The sequence below is a fragment of the Chelonoidis abingdonii genome, chromosome 8, assembly GCF_003597395.2.
Source record: "Chelonoidis abingdonii isolate Lonesome George chromosome 8, CheloAbing_2.0, whole genome shotgun sequence".
Taxonomy (NCBI): domain Eukaryota; kingdom Metazoa; phylum Chordata; order Testudines; family Testudinidae; genus Chelonoidis; species Chelonoidis abingdonii.
The window spans coordinates 48890701-48912590 of record NC_133776.1 but is presented as its reverse complement, the minus strand read 5'-3'; the positions used below and the strand labels follow the sequence as shown (position 1 = coordinate 48912590).

Sequence of the window (21890 nt, the reverse complement as noted above, 5' to 3'; positions counted from 1 at the left end):
ACTTCAGTATGTGTACCCTGGATCTGCATACAAGGAGCCATGGCCTTGTTTTTGTATTGTAGGCCCCATACACACAGGACCGGCTTTCCCCTCAGAGCGTGAAGGAGCAGCTAGTGGATTTTGCCCGTTTTCAGTGGCCTTTACTCTTTTCTAGGTTCTTTGAAGTCACCAGATTTTCAGGTAACATCACCAGTGAGTGGGCAAGCGGATGGAAGCGGGATAAAGAGAGGAGAAGGGCTGAATCTATAATGGGTTATTTCTACCTTTTCAGGGCCCAGTCTGCCCAAGAACCACTTCATAGTAGCCATTAACTGGAAAGGGATCTGCTTCCTAGATGAGTCAGAAAAGCGGCTCCTCGATCTGTCCTTCCCAGAAATCACTGGAATACACACCAACAGGTTAGTCACCTGGATAGGCAAAATCTAGATAAAACAGCTGCCTCTAGCCTAGACTCAGCCAGGGCTCTGCATGGAGGATGGAGATTCTCTTCCCCTCACTCCCCAAGAAAGGTGGTTGTTCTGGGTCTGGGTCAGCATCCATCCATGGGACACATCCAGAGAGTTTCTGAATGAATGAACTTCCCCAGTCAGTCCAGGGAAAGCTCATCCTTTCGGGTCAGGACTGAGGTGCATTAGTGTGAGGAAAGCCTTACATTGAATTAATTCATTGCTCACTCCAGGAGACGGATGCTCCTCAGTGCCTAGAATGAGGTAACTTTGTGGAGACACATGGGGCAGCTGAACCAACTTGTGGTGCTCTCAAGAGAGAGAGCGAGCCAGAGTTTCACTCACCTACTTCCGAGAAATCGAGTCAGGAGCTCCTAACTCCTGTTAGGGCTCATGCATGCTCAGAAAGTTCCTGCCCCTGTGTGGAGACTTTGTCTGCCTTGAGCTGCAGATAGAGGCCTGTGTATGGTTGTAGAACAAAGGTGATACAAGGTTTGCAGATGTTCCAGTAACGAACCACTCTGGATCCGCAGGGCAGTGAAGTCTTTTGGGCAGAGCTGCACTCTCATCACACTGCGGGCAGAGGAGTTTGTCCTGACATCTGTCCACAGCGTTGTCATCGCAGAGCTAGTGGTCCTGTTTCTGGAAGGACTGAAGAAGAGGTCCCAGTATGCTGTGGCCATGCAAGAGAGCAAGCAGCAAGGTTAGTCTGACAGCCCCTCTCTTGGGCAGGCAGAATTCTTGTGGGAATCCCCAGTAAAGCACTCAAAAGAGCTAAAAGAGAAGCAGGAAAGCTCAGGGAGACAGAAACTTTACTCCAGGAAGAGCCAGTAATGAACACCACAATGAGCCAGCATGTCAGGCACCATGGTTCAGGCCTCCCTGAAATCAGCAAATCAACCTTCCTACCCCCTTCGCTGCTGTTGTTTGCTCCCTCTTGGACACTGCTTAGTCCAGGAACTCCACCTGCCTGGACAGAAAGTGAGAGCCTGGCTATCTGGGGACATTCTTCATAAGAGCTCCACAAGGGATGGAGATGGCTATGGAATACCACTGACTGAGGGGGTGAAGGGTTAGGACACAAATGCCACATTCACTTAATTCTCATTTGTGAGCTCTTTTCCCTGCATCACTGCCAGTCCCAGGAACCTGTTCTGCTCCCATCACAATCAATGTAAGTTTTGCTATTGACCTCAGTGGGAGCAGGTGCAAGCTGCCAGAGGACATGTCAGTGACTGCTCCAAAAAGTGCTATTGTGTGATCAGCCATTGTTACACAAATGGCTTCCTACTGGTAATGGAGACCAGGCCTTGCAAACTCATTTCACTTGTCTTCATGATTGAAATCCCCTGCATTTTCTTCTGATATTATAGAGCCTGGATAGGATACTACAGCTCTCTTTGTTTCCAGGGGACCCTGCCATTCTGCCCTTCAAGAAGGGGGACTTGCTGATTCTGACCCAGGACAAAGGGCTGGAAGCAAATCGTGGTGACTGGGCCTATGCTCAAAACGAAAGGACTGCCAAGACGGGGATTGTGTCTTTAGAAGCAATCTATATTATCCCTTCCATTGCAAAACCATCTAGCCAAGTGCTGGTAAGGATCATGTGATGGGGACACAGACAGTAACAGAATGGTCTCCAGCCTTACAGACCCGGGGTTGAATGACATGACAGTACTGAATGCAACTGTTCATTGGAATATGAGTGGTCCTCCCAACTTGGACCAGGTTGATGCCTTTCATAGGAGCAACAAACGAGTCAGAATTAAATGGAAAAACAAAGACAAAACAAACAAAACCCTTAGTCCAACAGTGAGGATGAGATTTCAGTTGCACAAAAGGAATAAGATTCCAGGTGATGCCACATACAGCAGCCATAAGTCCATGCCCTCTGTGCTTTGTATGAATTTATACAGTTAATGGTAATTCATGGAAACGTGTGTGCAGTTGAATTCCCAGACATTTGTGCTGAACGTTGGATTAACGCCACAATTTTAGATATTTTATTTCTGCCTTTTATAAAAAAAACAAAACAAACCCCAAAGCCCTCATGCATTTTTCAGAACTACAGTATTTATTGCAAATACAGTCACTGGATTTACTTAGCCAACGGGTCCCATCTTGCTGCAGGTTGGCTGACTGGAAATACAGGCCTACAAACAGATGGGAATCGCTCCCATCTCAGAATGTTGTGTTTAAAGGAACACACCTAACAGGCACCCAGTGCAAGTTTCACCCTAATCACCATCTTCCCAGTGATTAATTGTCTATCCCAGTTTTAGATAGTTGCTATATTTTGTACTGTACAAGTGGATTAAATGGGACAGTTATGGGGCACACTTAACGCTAGGGCACTTCCTCCTGGCTGCTCTGGGGATTAGCTCCTTCCAGCACCCCCTTCTGCTGCTCATTCATGTGCCCTGCCACCTCTTTCTCTGCAACTCAGGGTGCTCTCTCTTCATGGCTTGCTCTGTGTGGCTTGGCCCTCCAGCTAGGTTAATATGGGCCTCCCCTTCCAGGATAGCAGACTCCTATCAGACAACTGTCCCAGGCAGGCTTTGTTCCACTGCCCAGTCTGTGCCACTTCCCCAGTGACTGGCAGGGGAACCCAGGGACCCTATGTCTAGTGACTGTGGTCTGATTTTTCCAAGATCCTGTTGCTATGTTCCTGGACTCCTGCCTACATCTTCTGGCTTCCCCCTCTCTGAATTTATCAACCCAAACGCCCTCCTCTCAGGAAGTAACTGCAGACTACTTAATTCCATAGTCCCAAACAGACCTCCCTTCTCTGAAGCAGGGAGGGAGTAAGTGTGGACTATTTCCCCTGTAGCCCCTTTCTGCTCCCCATTTCCTGTCCCACCTGTTCCTTCTCAGCTGGGCTCCATCATCAATCAACCTTTCACTCCCTGGCTCCTCACCAGACATAGCCTAGCCGGTTAATTAACCTAATTTAACCTGCTCTGGCATATGGAGGGGAGGACTCCTCGTCCCAGGGACCTACTGAAAAAGATGAATCAGACAAAAAGGAGGTGGCTCTCTAATGAGTGCTGTGCTCGCATTAGTCAAGACTGACTCCAGTGCTCACTGTCTGTGTGGCCAGGTCTACACTGCGACTTTAAATCGGTTTAATGGCCGATATACCGATTTAACGCTGTATCCGTTCACATGACGTCGTCATTAATATCGAGTTAAATGGCTCCTTAAATCGATTTCGGAACTCCTCCCAAACGAGAGGAGTAGCGCTAAATTCGATAGCGATAACTCAGATTAGGGTTCGTGTGGACGGAAATCGACGTTATTGGCCTCCGGGCGGCATCCCAGAGTGCAGCACTGACCGCTCTGGACAGCAATCTGAACTCGGATGCAGCGGGCAGGTAAACAGGAAAAGCCCCGCGAACTTTTGAATTACATTTCCTGCTTGCCCAGCGTGGAGCTCTGATCAGCACGGCTGGCAATGCAGTTTGAAATCGAAAAAGAGCTCCAGCATAGACCGTACGGGAGATACTAGGTCTGATCGCTGTATGGGGAGACAAATCTGTTGTATCCAGCTCCGTTACAGAACACGAAATGCCAAAGCGTTTGAATAAAAAACTCCAGGATACACAGCGCTGCGTGACAAGCGTAACGGGAAGCCAGAGACTCAAATGGACGCTCATGAAGGGAGGGAGGGGGTACTGAGGACTCCAGCTATCCCACAGTCCACAGCAGTCTCTGAAAATTATTTGCATTCTTGGCTGAGCTCCCATTGTCTGTAGGTTCAAACACAGTGTCTGGCGTGGTTCAGGGAACAGCTCCTCAGTTTATTTCCCCCCCCCACCACGTGAAAAAAAAAAGGGAAAGATTGCTGTGCTATGGCGTTTGCTCAATGCACTCCGCGAAAAAGGCGCCAAAGGGTTGTCTGCTGCCTTCACAAAGGGAGGGGTGAGGCTGTACCCAGCACCACCCGGGGCAGTGTTTTCTGCCCCATCAGGCACTGTGCTCTCAACACGGAAGTGGGAACTATGGGATAGCTGAGGAACAGCTACCCACAGTGCACCGCTCCTGAAATCGATGGTAGCTTTGGACCATGGACGCAAACAATCGATTTCAGGATCCCACTGTGGACGCGCTAAACCGATTTTATTAGATCTGTTTTGTAATATCGGTTTAAGCTAATTGGAAATAATCGTGCAGTGTAGATGTACCCTGTATGTGTCTGCATAAGAATGTAACTCAACTGCTTTCTTGAGCCTCTGCAGATTCCTAACACTATTGCAGCAGAGAATAATTGAGCGTGGTGTACGCTGCCATCTGTGTGTATCCAATGACAATAATGTCAAAGGGTTTGCACAGAGCCCTGTAATAGTGTGAAGTCTCTGTGTATTTCCAGAGCTTGCTGATGATGTCACCTGATCAGAGGAGGTTAGCATCACTGAATTCCCGCACGGAGGAGGCAGAAGAAGAGGAAGTGAAAATGAAGCCCTACACGCTTGAGGAGTTTTCGTATGAGCACTTCAGGTAAAGCTCCCTGTACCTGGTGAGACTGCTCCATGCAGGACTCTGGAAAAAGGGTTCATGTCTGGCTGAATGAAACAAACTCTTTAATCCTACCATGGAGGTAGCAATAATTCCATGGTGGAACACACCTCTGAGCTACGTACTTACTTGTAATGAAGCTGACAGTGGAGTGACTCCCACTGGGTGGAGATTCTGACCCAGGAACTCCTAGTTTCTCCTATCTGCAGGGTTGCAAAGGCCAGACTAAGATGGTCTGAACTATAACGCTCTTCCTTCCACATAGCACTATTCTTAGCTCCAGGATTTGCCATGTTATTAACACAGAACTGGGACATGCAGTCTCATCTCGGGTCCCAGCAGAGGGAGGAAAAATAGTTTTTCAAACCTTTGATGTCTTCTGTGCTTTCCGTCTGCTGGTATCAACAAGGATGTGTGCTCACAGTGCATTCCCAGGCCCCGGCAGCCCCATGTACAAATACTAGCGCACCATTTTGGCATAGAACGTGGTCACAGATTGGTCTTCCCAGTGCTGGCTTCCTGTTCAATATTACTACTGATCTAACAGGTCAGAGTGAACTATTTGTCTTTCCATTCAGGGTTCCTGAAAAGGAGTCCATCAGCAAGGCTCTCCTCCACAAATCCTGCGGGCGCAGCCAACTGTGGGCACTCTCCAAGGAACCCCTGAAACAGCCCTTACTGAAGAAGGTGTGTGCAGATCCAGAACTTCGGGACCTTGCGTGCCAGGCTTTCATTGATATCCTTTCATCTTCCCTCTCAGCTGGGCGGAGCTGTGTTACTGGTGGGGCAATGGAAAACCTGCCTGCAGTGATCCATGTCTGTCTCACTTCCTTTAGTCTTGTGTCCCAGCGATTGTAAATGGGGAGTAGCTATGTAGAGCACATGGGGTTGAGCTCTGCTCAACAGCGCCACTGTGGCCCACCATGTAGGGTACATCCCGAGGGTCAATCTAGCTAAGAGGATCTTGAGGGAGCTGCTCCTAGAATGCACATACAATATGCCAGCAATTAAGTAATTTCACTTAGAAAGAGTGCGGCTTCCTGCATGATTCCAGAGCTTCTAAACTGCTGGGTGTCCTCCTTCGAGGGTCAGGCAGCTAAAGCCATGGGAGTCATGCAGCTGAGATGGCTGTGCTTGTGGAGAAGGCACAAGGAACAGAACAGGGTTCCTCTCACCAACACACATCAGGAATCTCCCAAGAACCCCTGTGGAATAATCCCAGGAGAGACATTCTGGTACAGAGGGTGACAAATCCTTACAGTTATTAATGGTGACCATAAAAGCAGGCACAGCTCCTAGCTTGCCTGTGGCTGTGCTGGGAAGAGAAGGGGTAGGTCCCAGTGGGCAGCGCAGCCAGGGTATATGACTGGGCCTCATGTATCTATTGCTTGACTGGCAATAAAGCAACACCCAGCACCATGGCCAGGATTTGCCCCAGGTCTCTGCTGAGTATGTGTCCTTCCCATGTATCAGAGGGGTAGCCGTGTTAGTCTGCATCTGTAAAAGCAGCAAAGAATCCTGTGGCACCTTATAGACTAACAGACGTTTTGGAGCATGAGCTTTCGTGGGTGAATACCCACTTCGTCGGATGTCCTTCCCGCGTGGACAGTCCTTAACTGTACCTTCACCCATCATGAAGTTCATGGGAGACTACCCCTCGAGACAGGCACAGTCCTCCGTGGAGCTCACTGACCAGATATTCGTGGCAGCCATCCAGGAGGAAGTGCTGCGGGATGAGATCTATTGTCAGATCATGAAACAACTGACCGAGAACAGCAACAGGTACAGGGCCCATGTGTGTCTGGCCCCATCCTCCAGTACATGAAGGGTGACTCCAATCCAAGATCTGGGGAGCGTCTGTGCTGGAGCGAGCTGGATTCCTGCAGCAGCTGTAGTGGGAGGGAATATCTGCAGGATCAGCAGCTGCAGCACCCTATAAAAAGGGTGTGATTGACACCCTCCCCTCTTGGCACTGTTGGCTGGTGCTGGTGGGGAGCAAGTGTGACTGTAGGGGCCACATCCCTTCTTGAGATGCTAGTACTGCACTTTTACTCCCTAGGGGACTGTGTTGTCTGTGCAGGGGAGCGAGGGGAAAGCCTTTTCCCCTCAGTGCTGGCTATGTAGCTGTGAATGGAGATACAGTCCTATAGGTGTGTGCCTTTATAACCGTTACATTAGGGAACAGATTGTCCCACTCCGCCTTCCCATCCAGCCCCCCACCAAGTTTAGCTTCCCTGCTGTCAAGGTCATGTTAGCACACGGTTGTCACTAGATCTTCTGTTGGCTTCTCCTCATTCTGATTGTTATGTATTACTTTACAGTGCCTTGCAGAATAGATGGATAGATGGGTCCCTGCCCAAAGAGCTTGCAGTGGAGTCTCAGGCAGGACTCGGGGCAACAAGACAGCCGAGTGGGGCCAGGTGGGAAGGATGGATCACAGCAGTGAGGTTATGTCATGCTGACTCATTTCGTGGAGTCAGGACAGAACTGGGTCCTTAAGGAGTGAGGGGATTTGAATGAGGAGAGGTCTCCCGGTCCAGGGAGGATAGTCTATGTGCAGGGAGCTGCAGGAAACAAGGTATGGAGAAGTCTGTGCAACAAAGCAGCAAGAGATGCACTGAGTCTGGCATTGTTAGCAGAGCAAGGTGGGCAGAGGCAATACACCTGCGCTGGGGCCAGACTGTCAAGAGAGCTCAGCTTCCATTTAGGCATCAGAGTTAGTGGCTAGTGTTTTCCAAAGAGATCTACATGGTAAGCTGCTGGGGCTGGAGCAGGTTTGAGAACAAGGCCCCATGAGATGTGAAAACAGTCCCCAAGCATAAGACCCAGCAACTTCCTGTCCCAGAGAAACGCCCAGGAGGCTGTTGTGTAAAACAAATCAACAAGGTTAATACATGTGAGAGCAGCACGTTCTGTTACATCATTGCTATTGTTTCCTCTAGTAGCAATCATCAATAATGGATCAGAATCACCCTCCAGTGTGATAAGTGGAATGTACGAACATAGTCAAGAATAACCATTTCAGAACAAGCATCTACACAGCATGTACTTGAGATGGTTCGCTATCTTGGGGCAGGGATTTGCTTACACCTCATTGTCATGTAAATAGCTTGTAAATCTAAACTGTTTCTAGGTTAACATTTGGCCTCACAGTTGTAGACGTTGGTGACATTCCATGGATCACAGCCAGTCCCACAGTGTTGTAATTTCTAGAACTCCAGGCTATCAAGACAACACATTACACCTACCATCATAGACCTTGCACCATGGCAGTCCACCCAGGCAGGCTGGGCACAACTCCCTTCAGAGCTCATTGGTGCCACTTTGAACACTGCTCATAAGGATTTAAGAATTACACAAGGGATAATGATCAAACCAGATCACTTTGGAAGGGAGCAAGGCAGCATGATCTGGTGGTTAGAGGATGAAACGAGCAGGCAGGAGTTCTAGATTCTCTTCTTTCCTGCATCTGGCTTGCTGTGTGACACTGAGCAAGTCTCTGAATCAAGCTGTGCCTCAGTTTCCCCATCTTTAAAATTGTAGTTAGGTACTTATTTCTCAGGGGTGTCGTACGGCTCAATCTCATGGAAAGCACTGCTAGAGAAGTGCAAAGTATTATTATTATTCACCAACAAACAGGGTTTGCCAGCCTGCAGTGTTGCATCAGTGCACCAATCAGAACTGAATCTGCCATCTGGCCATGTGCTATACCATGATGTGCTGCAAGTGGAATGGTGGTGTACTTTGCATACAAATAGCTGTATAATGGTGTAGGCGTGTGTGGCTGTCCCTCCCTGTCAATCTCACAAGAAGGCCACACCCCCTCACTCTCAGGTCCCTCTCTAGGCAAGGGTTACTGGTGGATTAGCAGTCTCTAAACTCCTGGCCCTCTAGACAGGGCCAAGTGGCAGGTAGTCCAGGGCCCTGGCTGCAGGCAGAGCACAGCGCCACACAGCCCAGGGGCTCATGCAGACAGCAGACAAACGCAGGCCTCTTGATCTAAGGTGGGGAGGCTGCCACCCCAGGGGTGGGGTTCTAGGGGATAGGGGAACCTTGACCCACCCTACTCCACCAGGTCCCAGCCAAGAGTCTGCCACTGGGTCAGTGGGGATCCTACCACAACACGCTGACCAGTACTTAGACAACACCACAACCAGAGTACAGTCTGGTGTCCCTGAGCTACTTCCTACACTCCCACGTGCTGTACCTGTGTCTTGGGGTTGTCCTGGAAGTCCCAGCAACTCCTCAGTGTCCCTGGCATAAGGCAGCTGTGGCAGCTCCTCCGCATCCTCGGTGCTGTCAAGGTCTCTGTTGGGCTTGAGCCCCAGCAGCAGGCGAGAAGCATCCATCTCCTCCAGTGGCTCTGGCTCAACTGAGCTAGAGAGCCCGCCCTTTATACTTCCTGTCCCACCCCTCTGCTTCTGGTGGGGTAGTTGTGGGTGTCCTGGCTCCATCCATGAGGGAATGGGTGGTGGTCCCTCCTTGGCAATCTCGAAGGCCACACTCTCTCACTACAAATGGTATTAATGCAGGATTTCTAATTATGATACCAGTGCAGTTCCTCCTTCATTCCACCACATTAGCCCTAGCTATTATCCACAGTGTCACTGCGGTAGAAATAAGCAATCCCTGGAACAGCAAGGGAAGCAAATGTTGTATCCTTCCAGACTGGTGCACTATGGACCAAATTCTGCCCTCATTTACATGGGTGTAAATTCAGACACACTCATCACTGAAGAGCCTCCAGATTTATACTGGTGTAGCTGCGATCAAAATCTGGCCCTCAGAAAAGTAACTGTGTAAAAAGGGTCAAATCGACTTCCTTCACTGACCAAACTGGCTCATGAATCTTAGCAGTTCAGAGCTATCACTGTGACTGGATCTGGAATCTGTTCTGTTTCTGGCCTCATCAACAGAGTGCCAGCTGCAGAACCGATATTACTGGTGATGCTGTACAAGCCAGAAGACCCCAGAGTGACTAACAGTTTGCAGGGCTGGAGGTTAGATAGACAGTACGGGAATTGAGCAAATTTGATTGAGAGGCACTGGGAGATGATAATTAATGAACCCCACCAACCCATTGATGCTGTCCCTTTTCAGAGTAGAATTGTATGTTCAGAAAAATCAACTGCAAGGCGAGTGCCTGCAGAGGCGCTGGAACAATTTGTACGGTGGGGGTGCTGAGAGGTGTTGAACCAAACTGCAAACCCTGCATATGAAAATAACTGCTTTAAGCCAGGGGCTTCAAGCTGCAGCACCCCTAGTTCCAGCACCTATTTGTGCTTGTGTTATGGGCAATGGGGCGCAGTTGGCGGAAGATGAATGCAAATAATGTGCTACAAAAAATATTTAACATGATCCAAATAAATGTCAGTTGGTAGCATTCCATGGACATGAGCACCCAACTGCTTTGCAGGAGAAAGCCCCAGAGATTCAGCTGCCAGGATAGTCTTAAAGCTGGAGCTCATTCTTATTCACGAGATTTGCAACTGTCATGAATAATTCATTAGCCTGGATTTAGCATGATCTTCTCTGCCATTGTACAGTATTAGTCTGCTGGGTTCTGCATGCCAGCTCTGATGATTGGCTCCTCTCACTGAGAGTGACACAGTGCTCTTGTGGGGCCATATTTCTACACAGGGTTTCTCTTCTCTGTAGCTGTTGCATGGTTTGAGGAGGATCATTCAGGCACTAGCTCTGCTGTTTTGTGTTTGCAGGTACAGTGTGAACAGTGGCTGGCAGTTACTCTGGCTCTGCACTGGCCTGTTCCCTCCCAGCAAATCACTGCTGAAACATGCCCAGAAGTTCATTGAGACTCGTCAGAAAGAGACCCTGGCTCTGGACTGCAGCCGGAGAATTCAGAGGATAATGAGGTAAAGAATTGCCAAGCACAAGAGTTCAAAATCATGAGTCAGGGCCCCAAACATCCTGAGATGGGGTTAAAAATCATAAGCGGGTTTTTTTTTTAAAATGACAATTTTGGGTGTTTTCTTTGCCTTCTGAATTCAGAGCCATTAGGGAGCACTCCGGTCACACTCACAACCATGAGGGCTAGACACTTTTAAATGGAAGCTGAGATGCTCACAGAATCACATAATTCCAGGAGCTGGGGCTTTATGAAAAATACCAAATATTGTGAGACTTGTGATAAAATTGCAAGAGTGGACAACACTGAGATTCCCTTTTAGGATTCCCCGGATCATACAGAAATCACCAGGTTTCTCTTTCCCCTTCAGCTGAAATGAGGGTGTGTTTTGATTCTGTGGTATCCGGACAGTAAACTCAGTGTATGCCCCCCTCCTCATCTGCAGGTAAAATGTTGAGTTAAATTCACTGATGGAGTCACACAGTGTGTAAATATAGCTCTGTGAACCAGAACCATGCTGAGAAGAGTAGCAGCATCTGAGTGGGGCCCTATGCAGCGCACATCCTGCTCAACAGAGATGCCAGATGCACAAGTATCTTTCACCTTGCCACTGCCTGGTCATCTACACCAATGCAATCCTCATTCTCACTGGGTTGCGTTACAGTTACACCCATTCTGCAGTGGTCTGAGTGACACAGGGGCAGAGCAATGGGGTATCAGGCTCATAATACCTCTGGTGTACGGAGGGGGCAGGTTGCTTAGGTGTACAGCAGATACAGAAATCCTGCTCTGCAGCCAAAAGCTGATGCATTGTGAGAGGGAAGCAGGGCTATGATCATGCCCTGCTTCACCCTGACATGCACCCTTTTTAGCAGGAGCACTGTTGTCAGCATTGGTCTGTTTCCCTTATCACTTCAGAGCACTAGCAACCCCCTGGGAGCTGCTATGTGTGCATGCGTCTGTCCTCTGTGGCTGAGCCCCTCAGAAAAACCACAGGAGCTGAGAGCAAAGCCCAGATACAACAAGCAGGAGGGACTGAAATCCTCTTTTGGTTGGTATCATGAACGTGACAAGGGCCTGTCATGGAAACTGAAGTGGCTGGTGGGATCACGTGAGCTGAGAGGGAAGGTCTCACTGGTTTTCTCCAGAGCTGCTCCGAGTTACCTGACCTGGCACCTGGCACTGCAGCGAGCTGGTGCTGTGGCATCAGGGTCAATCAGATCTGCGGCTTGACACGTCCATGCCGTATGAACATATGTAAGTTTAATTGTCACACTCTCTGGAGTGGCTCATGACCGCGAGTGCCTGCCTGAGGGCAGACTGTCTAAAGCAGGGTAGACACTCCAATCTGATGTGATGTTCTGTAATTAGATTACACCAAGACAGTAACAAATGTGAACTCCTAGGTCACTATAATAGTCTTACCAAGGAGTCACAAACAGGCCCCGGAGACTCTCCAGTCTATCTTGCCACCCAGACAAATTTGACTTAGTGATAAATGGTCACTTACACCAAAAAAATCACATCACATTCAGATTGTTTCCAGTCCCACTGACCTTAGATCAACTGGCACCTAGATCCTACACCAAAGAGAACGTCTGTAGCCGATCCTGTAATAAACTAGCTAAAGGGTTATTAACTAGGAAAAAGAAATGAGTTATTTACAGGTTAAAGCAAGCAAACGTATACACACCAATGAGTTACTGTCTAAATCCTAAGCGGGCCAGAGTTGTAGTAACCTGTCAATTCAAAGTATCTTTCAGGGCGGACCCAAGACACAGTCTTGGGGAGCTCTGGCTTCAGTTTAGAGTCTATGGCCCTGTCAGTACTCAAAACAGCCAAAAAGATGGAAAATTTTCCTGTGACTTTATTTCCTTCATTCAGCTCCCAAGTCCACAGGATGAGCTTCCGAGCAGGTAGCATTTCCCAGGTGTGATAGGCCATTGACCAACCCTTTGCATTGCATGCTCCCGGATGGCCCATCTGATTTTGACAGTCCTTCTAGCTGGGCAGCAAGGAGAAAGGGGTTCACAACCTCAGGGCAAATATTTTCAAAGTTATAACACATTTCCCTATACCACAGAATACTGACATTGCAAGTGAGACTAATGCATGCTGCAACTTACAAGCATTTCATAGAGTCTGAACACTAACTACATTCTTGTAAGACTAATACCTATTTTGAGCAAAACTAACATATAGGTGAACGAGGCTGGTCTCCAGCTATGAGTTGTTAGTTCTTAGTGAACGGCTGCAGCCTGGGCAAGAGCTGGTGCCTGGCCTGCCAGTGTCAGCTTCCCCCTTTCCCGGCTGGTGTGAGATCCTCACACTCTCCAGCCCCAGTTCATCCTGATCCTGGTTGTTACAGCTGTTTGTTCCAAAGAGACTTTCTTCCTGACCGTTTCTCCCGGCAGATCTTCCAGCTCGTCTTCCCCCCCCATCTCTAGGAGTGGGCCCCATGTCTAGTCCCCTCCCTCTGCCTTCTCTGGCCCAGACTCGGTTGGAATGCTAACGTGGCTGCTTTGCCCGCTCCCAGTGGGTGGCATTGTACAATTAGGGGAAACGCCACTGCAAAGTGAATTTGCCTTTAACTTTACTGACCAACACTAGGGTGGGAAAGCTGTTCACTGCCTTGTCTTCTGAGGGGACTGAAAGTCTCCTGCCTCCCTCCAGAGTGTGCCATCCTTCCACGGGGCACTGCTCAGCTTGACAGAGTTTCTTTAACCGGGAAAGGCAGCTTTCTATTAAATGAAGACGGCCTCCATGAAGTTGCCCAGAGAATGGGAGGGGGGGTACCAGAGCGTGTATGTTTCAGAGGCTGTTTCTTCTCCTGCTGTTAAAGATGGCCAGACACTTCCTCCCTCACCATGGCCTGTCTGCTCTGTCAGTGCTGATTCTTCTCCCACCAGCCCATGGGGAAGGTGAGCTTCCTAAGACTCCCCTAAACTTTGGGGAGGGGGAGCCAAGCTGGGCTTCTGGGACTATCTCTGGTCCTCCAGCGCAGCATCTTCTTGCCATGGCTCCTGGGTGGGGAAAACCAGCGCTGGCATCCCAGCAGGTGCTCCGGGTACCTTTCCTCCCCACCTAGGGTTACCATACGTCCTTTTCCCAGACATTGCCTCTTGTTTGATCCTCCACACTCTGTCCCAGCGGATTTTTGAAATAAGAGGTAATATCCGGGTGTTTTGGGGAGCAGACCTGGTCAATCCTGATTGGTCCCTCCCCTTCATCCGCAACCGAGTCGTCCCTTGCAGCTGCCAGATCCCATCCACCCAAGCTCCAATTCTCAGCAGGGAGGTGCTAACTGATGGCTGGTGCTGCATCCTGGGTCTGCACCAGCTGCCCTGCCACCATGACGGACAGTGATGCTGCCCCACCACCTTGCAAGAGGCCCCAGATACCCTCTCCCAGTACTCATACAGAACCACTCCAGCACTCCTCAAATACCTCCTCCAGCACCCCATAGGTACTCCTCCCACTACTCTCACATAACCCCTCCAGCACCTCCCCAGGTACCCCTCCCAGTACCCACACATACCCCTCCAGCACTCCCCACATACCTCCTCCAGCATCTCCTGAGGTATCTCCCCTGCCAGGTACCCCTCCCAGTACTCACATATACCCCTCCAGCACCCCGTCTCTCCCTCCCGCTCCAGCAGTGTCCTCTTTTTGGGATCCTGAACCATGGTACCTCTTTCCCCTCCCTTAGGTCCCTAGGGAGGGGAGATTTCGTAGATCGGGATGCAAGGAGATGTGGCCCTTGTAGCTCAGACCAACGTTGCTGCTGCTCTTCTTCCTCATGCTGCTGCTGTCTGACCCTAAGCCAGGCGAGAATGACTGAATCCTGGTGAGCTGAATGGGCTCAGATGGCTGGCTCGTATCAACAGCTGTGCTGTTAAGCAAATGTTAGGTTTGGTTTTCCCTCCTTAACTGAAATTCACATTTTACTAAATTAGAAGAAATGAGGTTTTAAAAACACCAAAATAACTCCATTCGCTGGGTCAGAGACCAGGCCAAATTCTTCTCTTAGTCACTGAGGGTCCCCTCATCCCACACTTTCTCATTGATCTGGCTGGCCACAGCAAGCCTGGTCTGCCCCACTTCTCCCCACTACCTGAGCTACTCCACAAAGTGCAGGAAACAGAGAAAATAGCAGCACCCTAAAGTAATGGGCTAGCTTTGTCCCTCCTGTGCCTCTGTTGAGGTCTGGACTGAGTCAGACCCAACTACCCTTACCTTAAAGTGTAGCTCTACCTGCGGTGTGACTGTGAAATTGGCATCATGGAATACTCTTCCACACCAACCCTGCTCAGCTGACAGGTAAAAACATAAATGCTTCTAACAGCCCTTCCAAGCTGGGGGCTTACTGGCACCTGCATCGTCAGCTGTATTAAAGATTCTGCATTGGAATCTCAGTTAAATTCTTTTGACAATGCGTGAAGCATAATAGAATCTCTCTCTCTCACCATCGTCTCGCAAACAGGAGGAAAAAAATTACGTTAGCCATTAAAGACAGGAGCTACGATGCCAAATAGACACAAATGCCATTTTTATCTAGCCACTTTGCAGCGTAGAATGGTTTTTTAATGGATGCTCCAATCAACCTGCACATCCTTGCTCTGTTAATATATTTAACATGCGTTAGGGCCAGAGGTGCAGAGTGAAACTCTCCTTTCCCAAAGCCAGAGTGCTGGCGTCTCTGCTTCAGTTTAATCTTACTCTGCAGATCCCCAGAGGGATGAATGAATGTCCTGCTCTGAAGTGCCTTGGGTTCTTGTTTTCCAGAAGCGGCTCTCGGAAGTGGGCTCCCCATAATGTGGAGGTGGAGGCCATCCAGCAGAACATCACCAAGATCTCACACAAGGTTTGCTTCCCTAACAATACAGAGCAGGTAAGAACTCCCACTTTTTCCCATCTTTGACTTATTTGATTCATGTTGGGCCACATTTCAATGGAGTATGGTGCTGCTGTGTGCAGAACAGTGGCTGAATCAGACTCTTCATTTGGTTCATAAGATCTACCTAGACCAGTGGTGGGCAACCTGCGGCCCATGGGTCGCACACAGCCTGTCAGGGTAATCCGCTGCTCCCATTGGCTGGGAACAGCGAATGGCGGCCACTGGGAGTTGCAGGGGGAAGCGGGGGGCTGTGCCTGAGGACGGTCAGTCAATGTAAACAAGCTGTCTCACAGCCTGCCAGTGGATTACCTTGATGGCCTGCAGGCTGTAGGTTGCCCACCACTGACCTAGACCCACAGAGAGTTCTGAACTGTCAGTGCAACTGAATCTGTTGCCTCTAAGCACCCGTTTCTTCCTAGTGCATTCCATCAGGGCCTCTATTATGTTTTAGGTGTTTGAGGTGGGAACAAACACCAGAATCCGGAACCTGTGTCAGACCATTGCCTCCAAACTGCAGCTGAGCTCCTGGGAAGGATTCAGCCTCTTTGTCAAGATCGCAGACAAGGTAACTCCACTCAGGTGCGCTAGGATGGAGCATGACAGGGAAGCCTGACCTATGAGGAAAAGTTAAAAAGACTGGGCATGTTTAGTCTGGAGAGAAGAGGGTGGAGGAGGGAGCTGATAAGTCATCAAATACGTTAAGGGCTGTTATACAGAGGATGGTGATCAGTTGTTCTCCATGTCCACTGAAGGTAGGAGTAGTAGCAATGGGTTTACTCTGCAGCAAGGGAGATTTAGGTTAGATATTAGGAAAAACTCTCTAACTATAAGGATAGTTAAGCACTATAATAGGTTTCCAAGAGAGATTGTGGAATTCCCCCATCACTGGAGGTTTACGAACAGGTTGAACAAACACCTATCAGGGATGGTCTAGGTTTACTTGATCCTTGAAGGCCTTCCGAGGTCCCTTCCAGCCCTATGTTTCCATGACTCCATGAAGGTGCAAGGTGGTTTAGGACCTGTGGTCTCTGAGGGGAACATCCCTATGTGAAGAGGAGTAGTTGGGAACAGCAGGGGAGAACACTGAGGGCCACACTCCTGTATTGGGAGGAGAAAGATCACTTACTGCACACTGCTCTGTTCAGATCCTTTTCATGCTTAGGGTCAGACCCTGCGAGGTGTTGGCCTGTAACTCCAGTTGGCTTCCATAGTGATGGTGGGTGCTCAATACCGCCCTTGAATTAGCTCATCCCCCAAAAGCCTCTCTGGCTCAAGCTGAAGCCAGGCTGTTGGCGCTGGCAGTCCAGCATATCTTCCCTCTCCTTCTGGTGCCATTTAGTCTTTGTGCACCAGGAACAACAGATAGTCTGCAAAGCGCTGAGCTCCAGGGGAAAGGAGCTCTATGTCTGCCAATATTGCAGCAGCAGGAGCTGGTGGAGAACAGGGTAGGCAGCTTCCATCTGTGTTAAGGGCAAGCAGCCAGGTTGGAGGGAAGAAAAGAATAAACAGAGTAAAACTCCAGTGAGAGAAGGACACTTCCATTAGCCTTCCCTCTACTCCCCTCCGAAATGTCTCCTCATTTCCCTTTGCCTCTGATCCTTCCCCTCCATGCCCGTGCTTTCACTGTCTGTACTGTTGGCAGGGACAGTTCAGGCCATAGTGACCTTCACCTTCTCTGGGTGATGCAATTTCTTCCTCCCATTGCTCTGCATCTTGCAGGTGATCAGTCAGAATGAGGCCGACTACTTCTTTGACTCCTTACGGCAGGTTACTGACTGGACTCGGAAGAACAAACCAGGGAAAGATGGTAAGGAAAGGGATCTGCTCTTGGTGGCTGTGTTAATGGTGGCAGAGCAGTGGGTGAAAAGCAGGATCTGTTCATCCTTTGTGAATGTCTGATTGGTGTGCTGGTAAAACCCATTTCTGGTGTGGTGTTCGTGTGCATCGTTGGTGTCGCTTGCCATGGTACTAGGAACCGGCTGACCTGGGGCGGCCAGGACAGGGCTGTTAAAGACACTGGAACTGGTCTGTATATGGGTAATGGTGGCTGACTTTGATACCTTTGAGTTTCTCCATCTGTAATGTGCTGACTCATGGATCTGATGATTGCAAGTTACAGTCTGGGACTCGTGCATCGCCAGACCCAATGTCACCAGCTACACACATCAAATATTACACAGGCTCTCAATATTCAGTTCCTTGCTTCATTAGCAGCTTGTTACGTGGATTATTCTGGCAGCCAGTTTAATATCTGAGCCCATGTTATCTTGTTGTATTGTTTAGGGAAAGAACTTATGGAGTTAAATCTGATTATAATTCTCCCCCTCCCACACTTAAGCTTGTAGTTCTAAATTTGGGTTGAACTCAAATTCCACCCACTTTTCTTTCTAATTTCTCCAAAGAACTGAGGTCAAAATTGCCAAATGGGCCACTGACTCAGTTGCTCATTTGGAGATACCTGGGGCCCCGTTGTCTGGAGCACTGAGCAGCCAAGCCTGTCAACTTGGAGTTACCAGGAGATGTGCCTGCTAGCACTCGGAACATCAGGCCAGAGGGGTCAAGTACAGGCACCTAACATCAGCATCTCCTCTCACAAAGCAGCTGCTAGTGAATGCTTGGTAGGAGAGGTCACAGGAATTGCTCACTGTGATGGGTTAGGATCCAGACATAATACACACAGCCAAGGAGCTCTGCCATTTCTTGCCACTCCACGAAGCACTATACACGTGGGACCGTCATTGCCTTCCCTCCATTGCATCAGCTCACTTCCATTGTAAAACTACAGCGACTGACAGTAACAACAGTGCAGGCTTCATTTGCCAGTATATTTAACATTATTTCTAAAAATAAACCTACAAAGTACAGTAGCCCGGAACCATGTGGACTGATCAGAACTGGCCTCAGGGGACAGAAGCATTGACCCAAAAGGGCTACAGTTCCTTCGAGGATGACGGGGGGAGCACTGACAATGTTGTTGTTCCCATAGGGGTTGCTGTGGCTGTGACTTACCAGGTGTACTTCATGAGGAAGCTATGGCTGACTGTAACTCCCGGGAAAGACCCGAAGGCTGACTCCATCTTTCATTACCACCAGGTAACTACGTCTCTAGGGAATGGCCAGAAAGGGAACTCATGTCATGCAGTGTGATCAGGGCGATATAGTGGAGAAACTGATCCCGACGGAGTATTTATTTCTCCAGCTGAGAGACGGCAGTCACCATCCTGGCTCCAGGGGCGCACACAGATTTTAAAACACATACTAATCAATTTGGCATCTGTCAAATATAAATTTACCCTTCAGGGCTGGCCTTTTCTGAGGGCTTGATCTGCAAGGCCTGCATCTCCATTTCACAGTCTCTGCCTGGCTTGGCCTGTATTGGCTCCAGCCCATTCTGCACAGATTCACCACTTATGCCTTCCAGGAGCTGCCCAAGTATCTACGAGGATATCACAACTGCTCCAAAGAGGAAGCTGTTCAGATAGCAGGGCTGATTTATAAGGTCCGTTTTGACAAGGACCGATCGCAGCAGGCAGCCATCCCCAAGATGCTGAAGGAGTTGGTGCCAGACAATCTGATCCGAGCGATGGCTCCGGAGGAGTGGAAGAAGGTAAAAGGCCCTACACCTGTGCTGGAGGCAGCCAGCCGGTCCTGCTCCTCACTCTGCCGCAGCTACTCTTGTACACGTCCAGCTCGCGGAGAGCAAGCACCAGGATGGCTTCTCCAGCTGGTAGTCAGGCCGCCAGCTCAAAGTGCAGCCGCCGTAGCCTGTTCCTACTTATTGCCAGATTTTGCATCCTCTAAATAATCCTCCAACATGCACCTGTCCCCCCAGAGCTGCTAAGCTGAGCTGTGCAGTCCTCTCAAGACCACCCCAGACATAGACGCCGACTCCGTGGGTGCTCTGGGGCTGGAGCACCCATGGGGAAAAATTGGTGGGTATGGAACACCCACCGGCAGCTCTCCACCCCTCCCCCCCCCCCCCCCAGCTCACCTCTGTCTCCGCTCTGCCTCCTCCCCTGAGTGGGCCACCGTGCCCTGCTTCTCCCCCCTCTCTCCCTCTCTTGCTGTTCCATGCGGCAAGTCGGGGAGGGGAGGGGGAGCGGGAGGAACGTGTCCCACTTGGGGAAGAGGCGGGGCCAGGATGGGGATTTGGGAAGGGATCTAATAGGGGCAGGGAGGGGACGGAGTCGGGGCTGGGGGCACGAGCACCCACTAGCACCAACAAAAGTTGGTGCCTGTGACCCCAGACCTCTCCATTTTCCGTGTCTACCACGGCTGGATGGACGGACAGAAGGACACACGGTTAGGAAATGTCATTGGATTTGAGGGTTAACTTCATCCACATCAAAGCCAGTTCACATAATCAGCTTTTCATGGGTAGCCAGTTATCATGTAGCAACTAGAGGCAGTAGACACACCTCTGCGCAATTCATAACAGAAAGGACAAAGACCCCTCAGCCCCACCAGGCAGAGAGAAGGGTTGGATGGCTGCTTGGCAGGGAATCAGAGGGTGTGTGCATTGACAAAAGGTGCCAGGGCACAGCTTGTCCTACCCATTTGTATAGGACAGGTGAGACCTGCTCATGGAGGTAACAGTTCCCCTGTGTTTGACTCCCACCTGACTCAGCCAACCCCTCTGGGGCACCTGCTTCTGCAGGGTCTCATTCAGCCCCCTGAAGAGAGGACAGACAGGAACTGCTGGGAACTCCCCCTCTCTACATGAGCTTCACTTTCTCTGCCCCAGCTCAGTGGAGGAGGAGAACTGGGAGCCCTGGGTGTTGTTTTCCACTGTGCTGCCTGGAGGCCCAGCTAGGGAAGCTGCTGGGCCAGGTGACCTTCACTCAGGCCTTGTGGGGAGCTGCTGGTCTGGGAGGATCTTCAGTTCCCATTGCTGGCGTCCAAGGCAGGAACCGGTATAAGGGGAGCTGCTGGGAGATTTCTACCTTCCTTCCTCGTGGCAGCTGCAGGAGACCCTAGGGCTCCCCCATTCCTGCAGGCATAGGTGCCCCTTGCTGCTTTGGGGTGATGTGGCCATGTGACTGATCCTGCAGTGTGATGGGTGAGTGCATGTCTGCAGGACAAACCCTGGGTGGGGGAAAGCCTGCCCCCACTCCATCACTCACTGGGGTGCACGTGTCTCTTTTCTATACAGAATATCATCAGCGCCTACAGCAAACACGAGGGCAAAACAGTGGACGAGGCCAAGGTTGCATTCTTGAAGCTGATCCACCGGTGGCCCACGTTTGGGTCAGCCTTCTTCGAAGTGAAGGTGTGTCTAGGCGGCTTCTCATTCCGCATGCACTAATGGTTCTGCCAGGGGCGCACCAGGTGGGGTGCGCTCATCTGCCAAATGGGAAGCTATTCCAGCCCCCACCCCTCCTGCCACCTGTAAGAGAGGGGGAGAGACTGTGGGAACACATTAGTGAGGGAAAGCAAAACTCATTTCCTTCCATGCCATGAGGTTCGTGGTCCCTGCCCTTTTGTGGGAGCGAGTCAGTGGTCTAGTTCCAGCTCCTAGGAGAGCTCTGGCTCATGAAACTCCTCTGTCCTGTTCACCACTCTTCCTGTTCCAGTGAAACATAATTGTCACAGGGGGCCATGGTGGCACAGGGAGAGGTGCCCCTCAGGTCTCCAGGGCACTCCCCATGGGGGTGCTTGAACTGAATTCTTGGTTGGTAGGAACCAGTGCAAAGAGGAGCACAGGGGGATGTGTTCAGTGAGTGGAGTTGGCTGCAGCATTATATATTCTTTGGAGCCCCATGATCATGTAAGTGCCTCCCTAACCTGAATGCAGTATTCTGGGTCCTGCTGCTCTCAACCTAATGCAGCCAGATGCCATCTACTTCTTTCCTTCCCAGCAGCAATGCACACTACTGACCTTCACCCCATAGTCCCCCTCCAACCTCCCATCATCCCCCACAGCTTGGCCCTCAATACATTTCGGTTTGTGCAGTACCAGGAAAGGTGTACCACAAACCAAAGTGAGAGAACTACTGCCTGATAGCCCAGAGCTAGCAAACTAGATCTGTCATTAAACAGCCATTGTGCAAGTCTTCAGTATGGTCTCAGAACAGTCACCCTTCGTAAGGGTTGCATGGCACTTTCTGAGCTTGTTGCCTCAGTGTTAATTTGATAGTGACAGTAAACTACATTGGGGAAAGTTGAA

General features: G+C 50.0%; 2 protein-coding genes across 4 annotated transcripts in view; one reads left to right on the top strand and one right to left on the bottom strand.

Annotated features, from left to right (window-relative positions):
* The window catches only part of LIMS2 (LIM zinc finger domain containing 2), a 317098-nt gene that overhangs the window by 232857 nt on the left and 62351 nt on the right, over nt 1–21890 (bottom strand). The gene's annotated exons all lie outside the window — the stretch shown is intronic.
* MYO7B (myosin VIIB) overlaps nt 1–21890 on the top strand; it is an 84003-nt gene that overhangs the window by 58606 nt on the left and 3507 nt on the right. Inside the window, exons 31-44 of the mRNA XM_032764795.2 lie at nt 63–180; nt 272–402; nt 990–1149; nt 1857–2041; nt 4816–4943; nt 5540–5697; nt 6590–6743; nt 10679–10834; nt 15613–15718; nt 16176–16289; nt 17444–17531; nt 18711–18817; nt 19146–19331; nt 20877–20993. Of these exons, the coding sequence (XP_032620686.1) occupies nt 63–180; nt 272–402; nt 990–1149; nt 1857–2041; nt 4816–4943; nt 5540–5697; nt 6590–6743; nt 10679–10834; nt 15613–15718; nt 16176–16289; nt 17444–17531; nt 18711–18817; nt 19146–19331; nt 20877–20993 (1908 nt within the window). The remainder of the gene's footprint in view (nt 1–62; nt 181–271; nt 403–989; nt 1150–1856; nt 2042–4815; nt 4944–5539; nt 5698–6589; nt 6744–10678; nt 10835–15612; nt 15719–16175; nt 16290–17443; nt 17532–18710; nt 18818–19145; nt 19332–20876; nt 20994–21890) is intronic.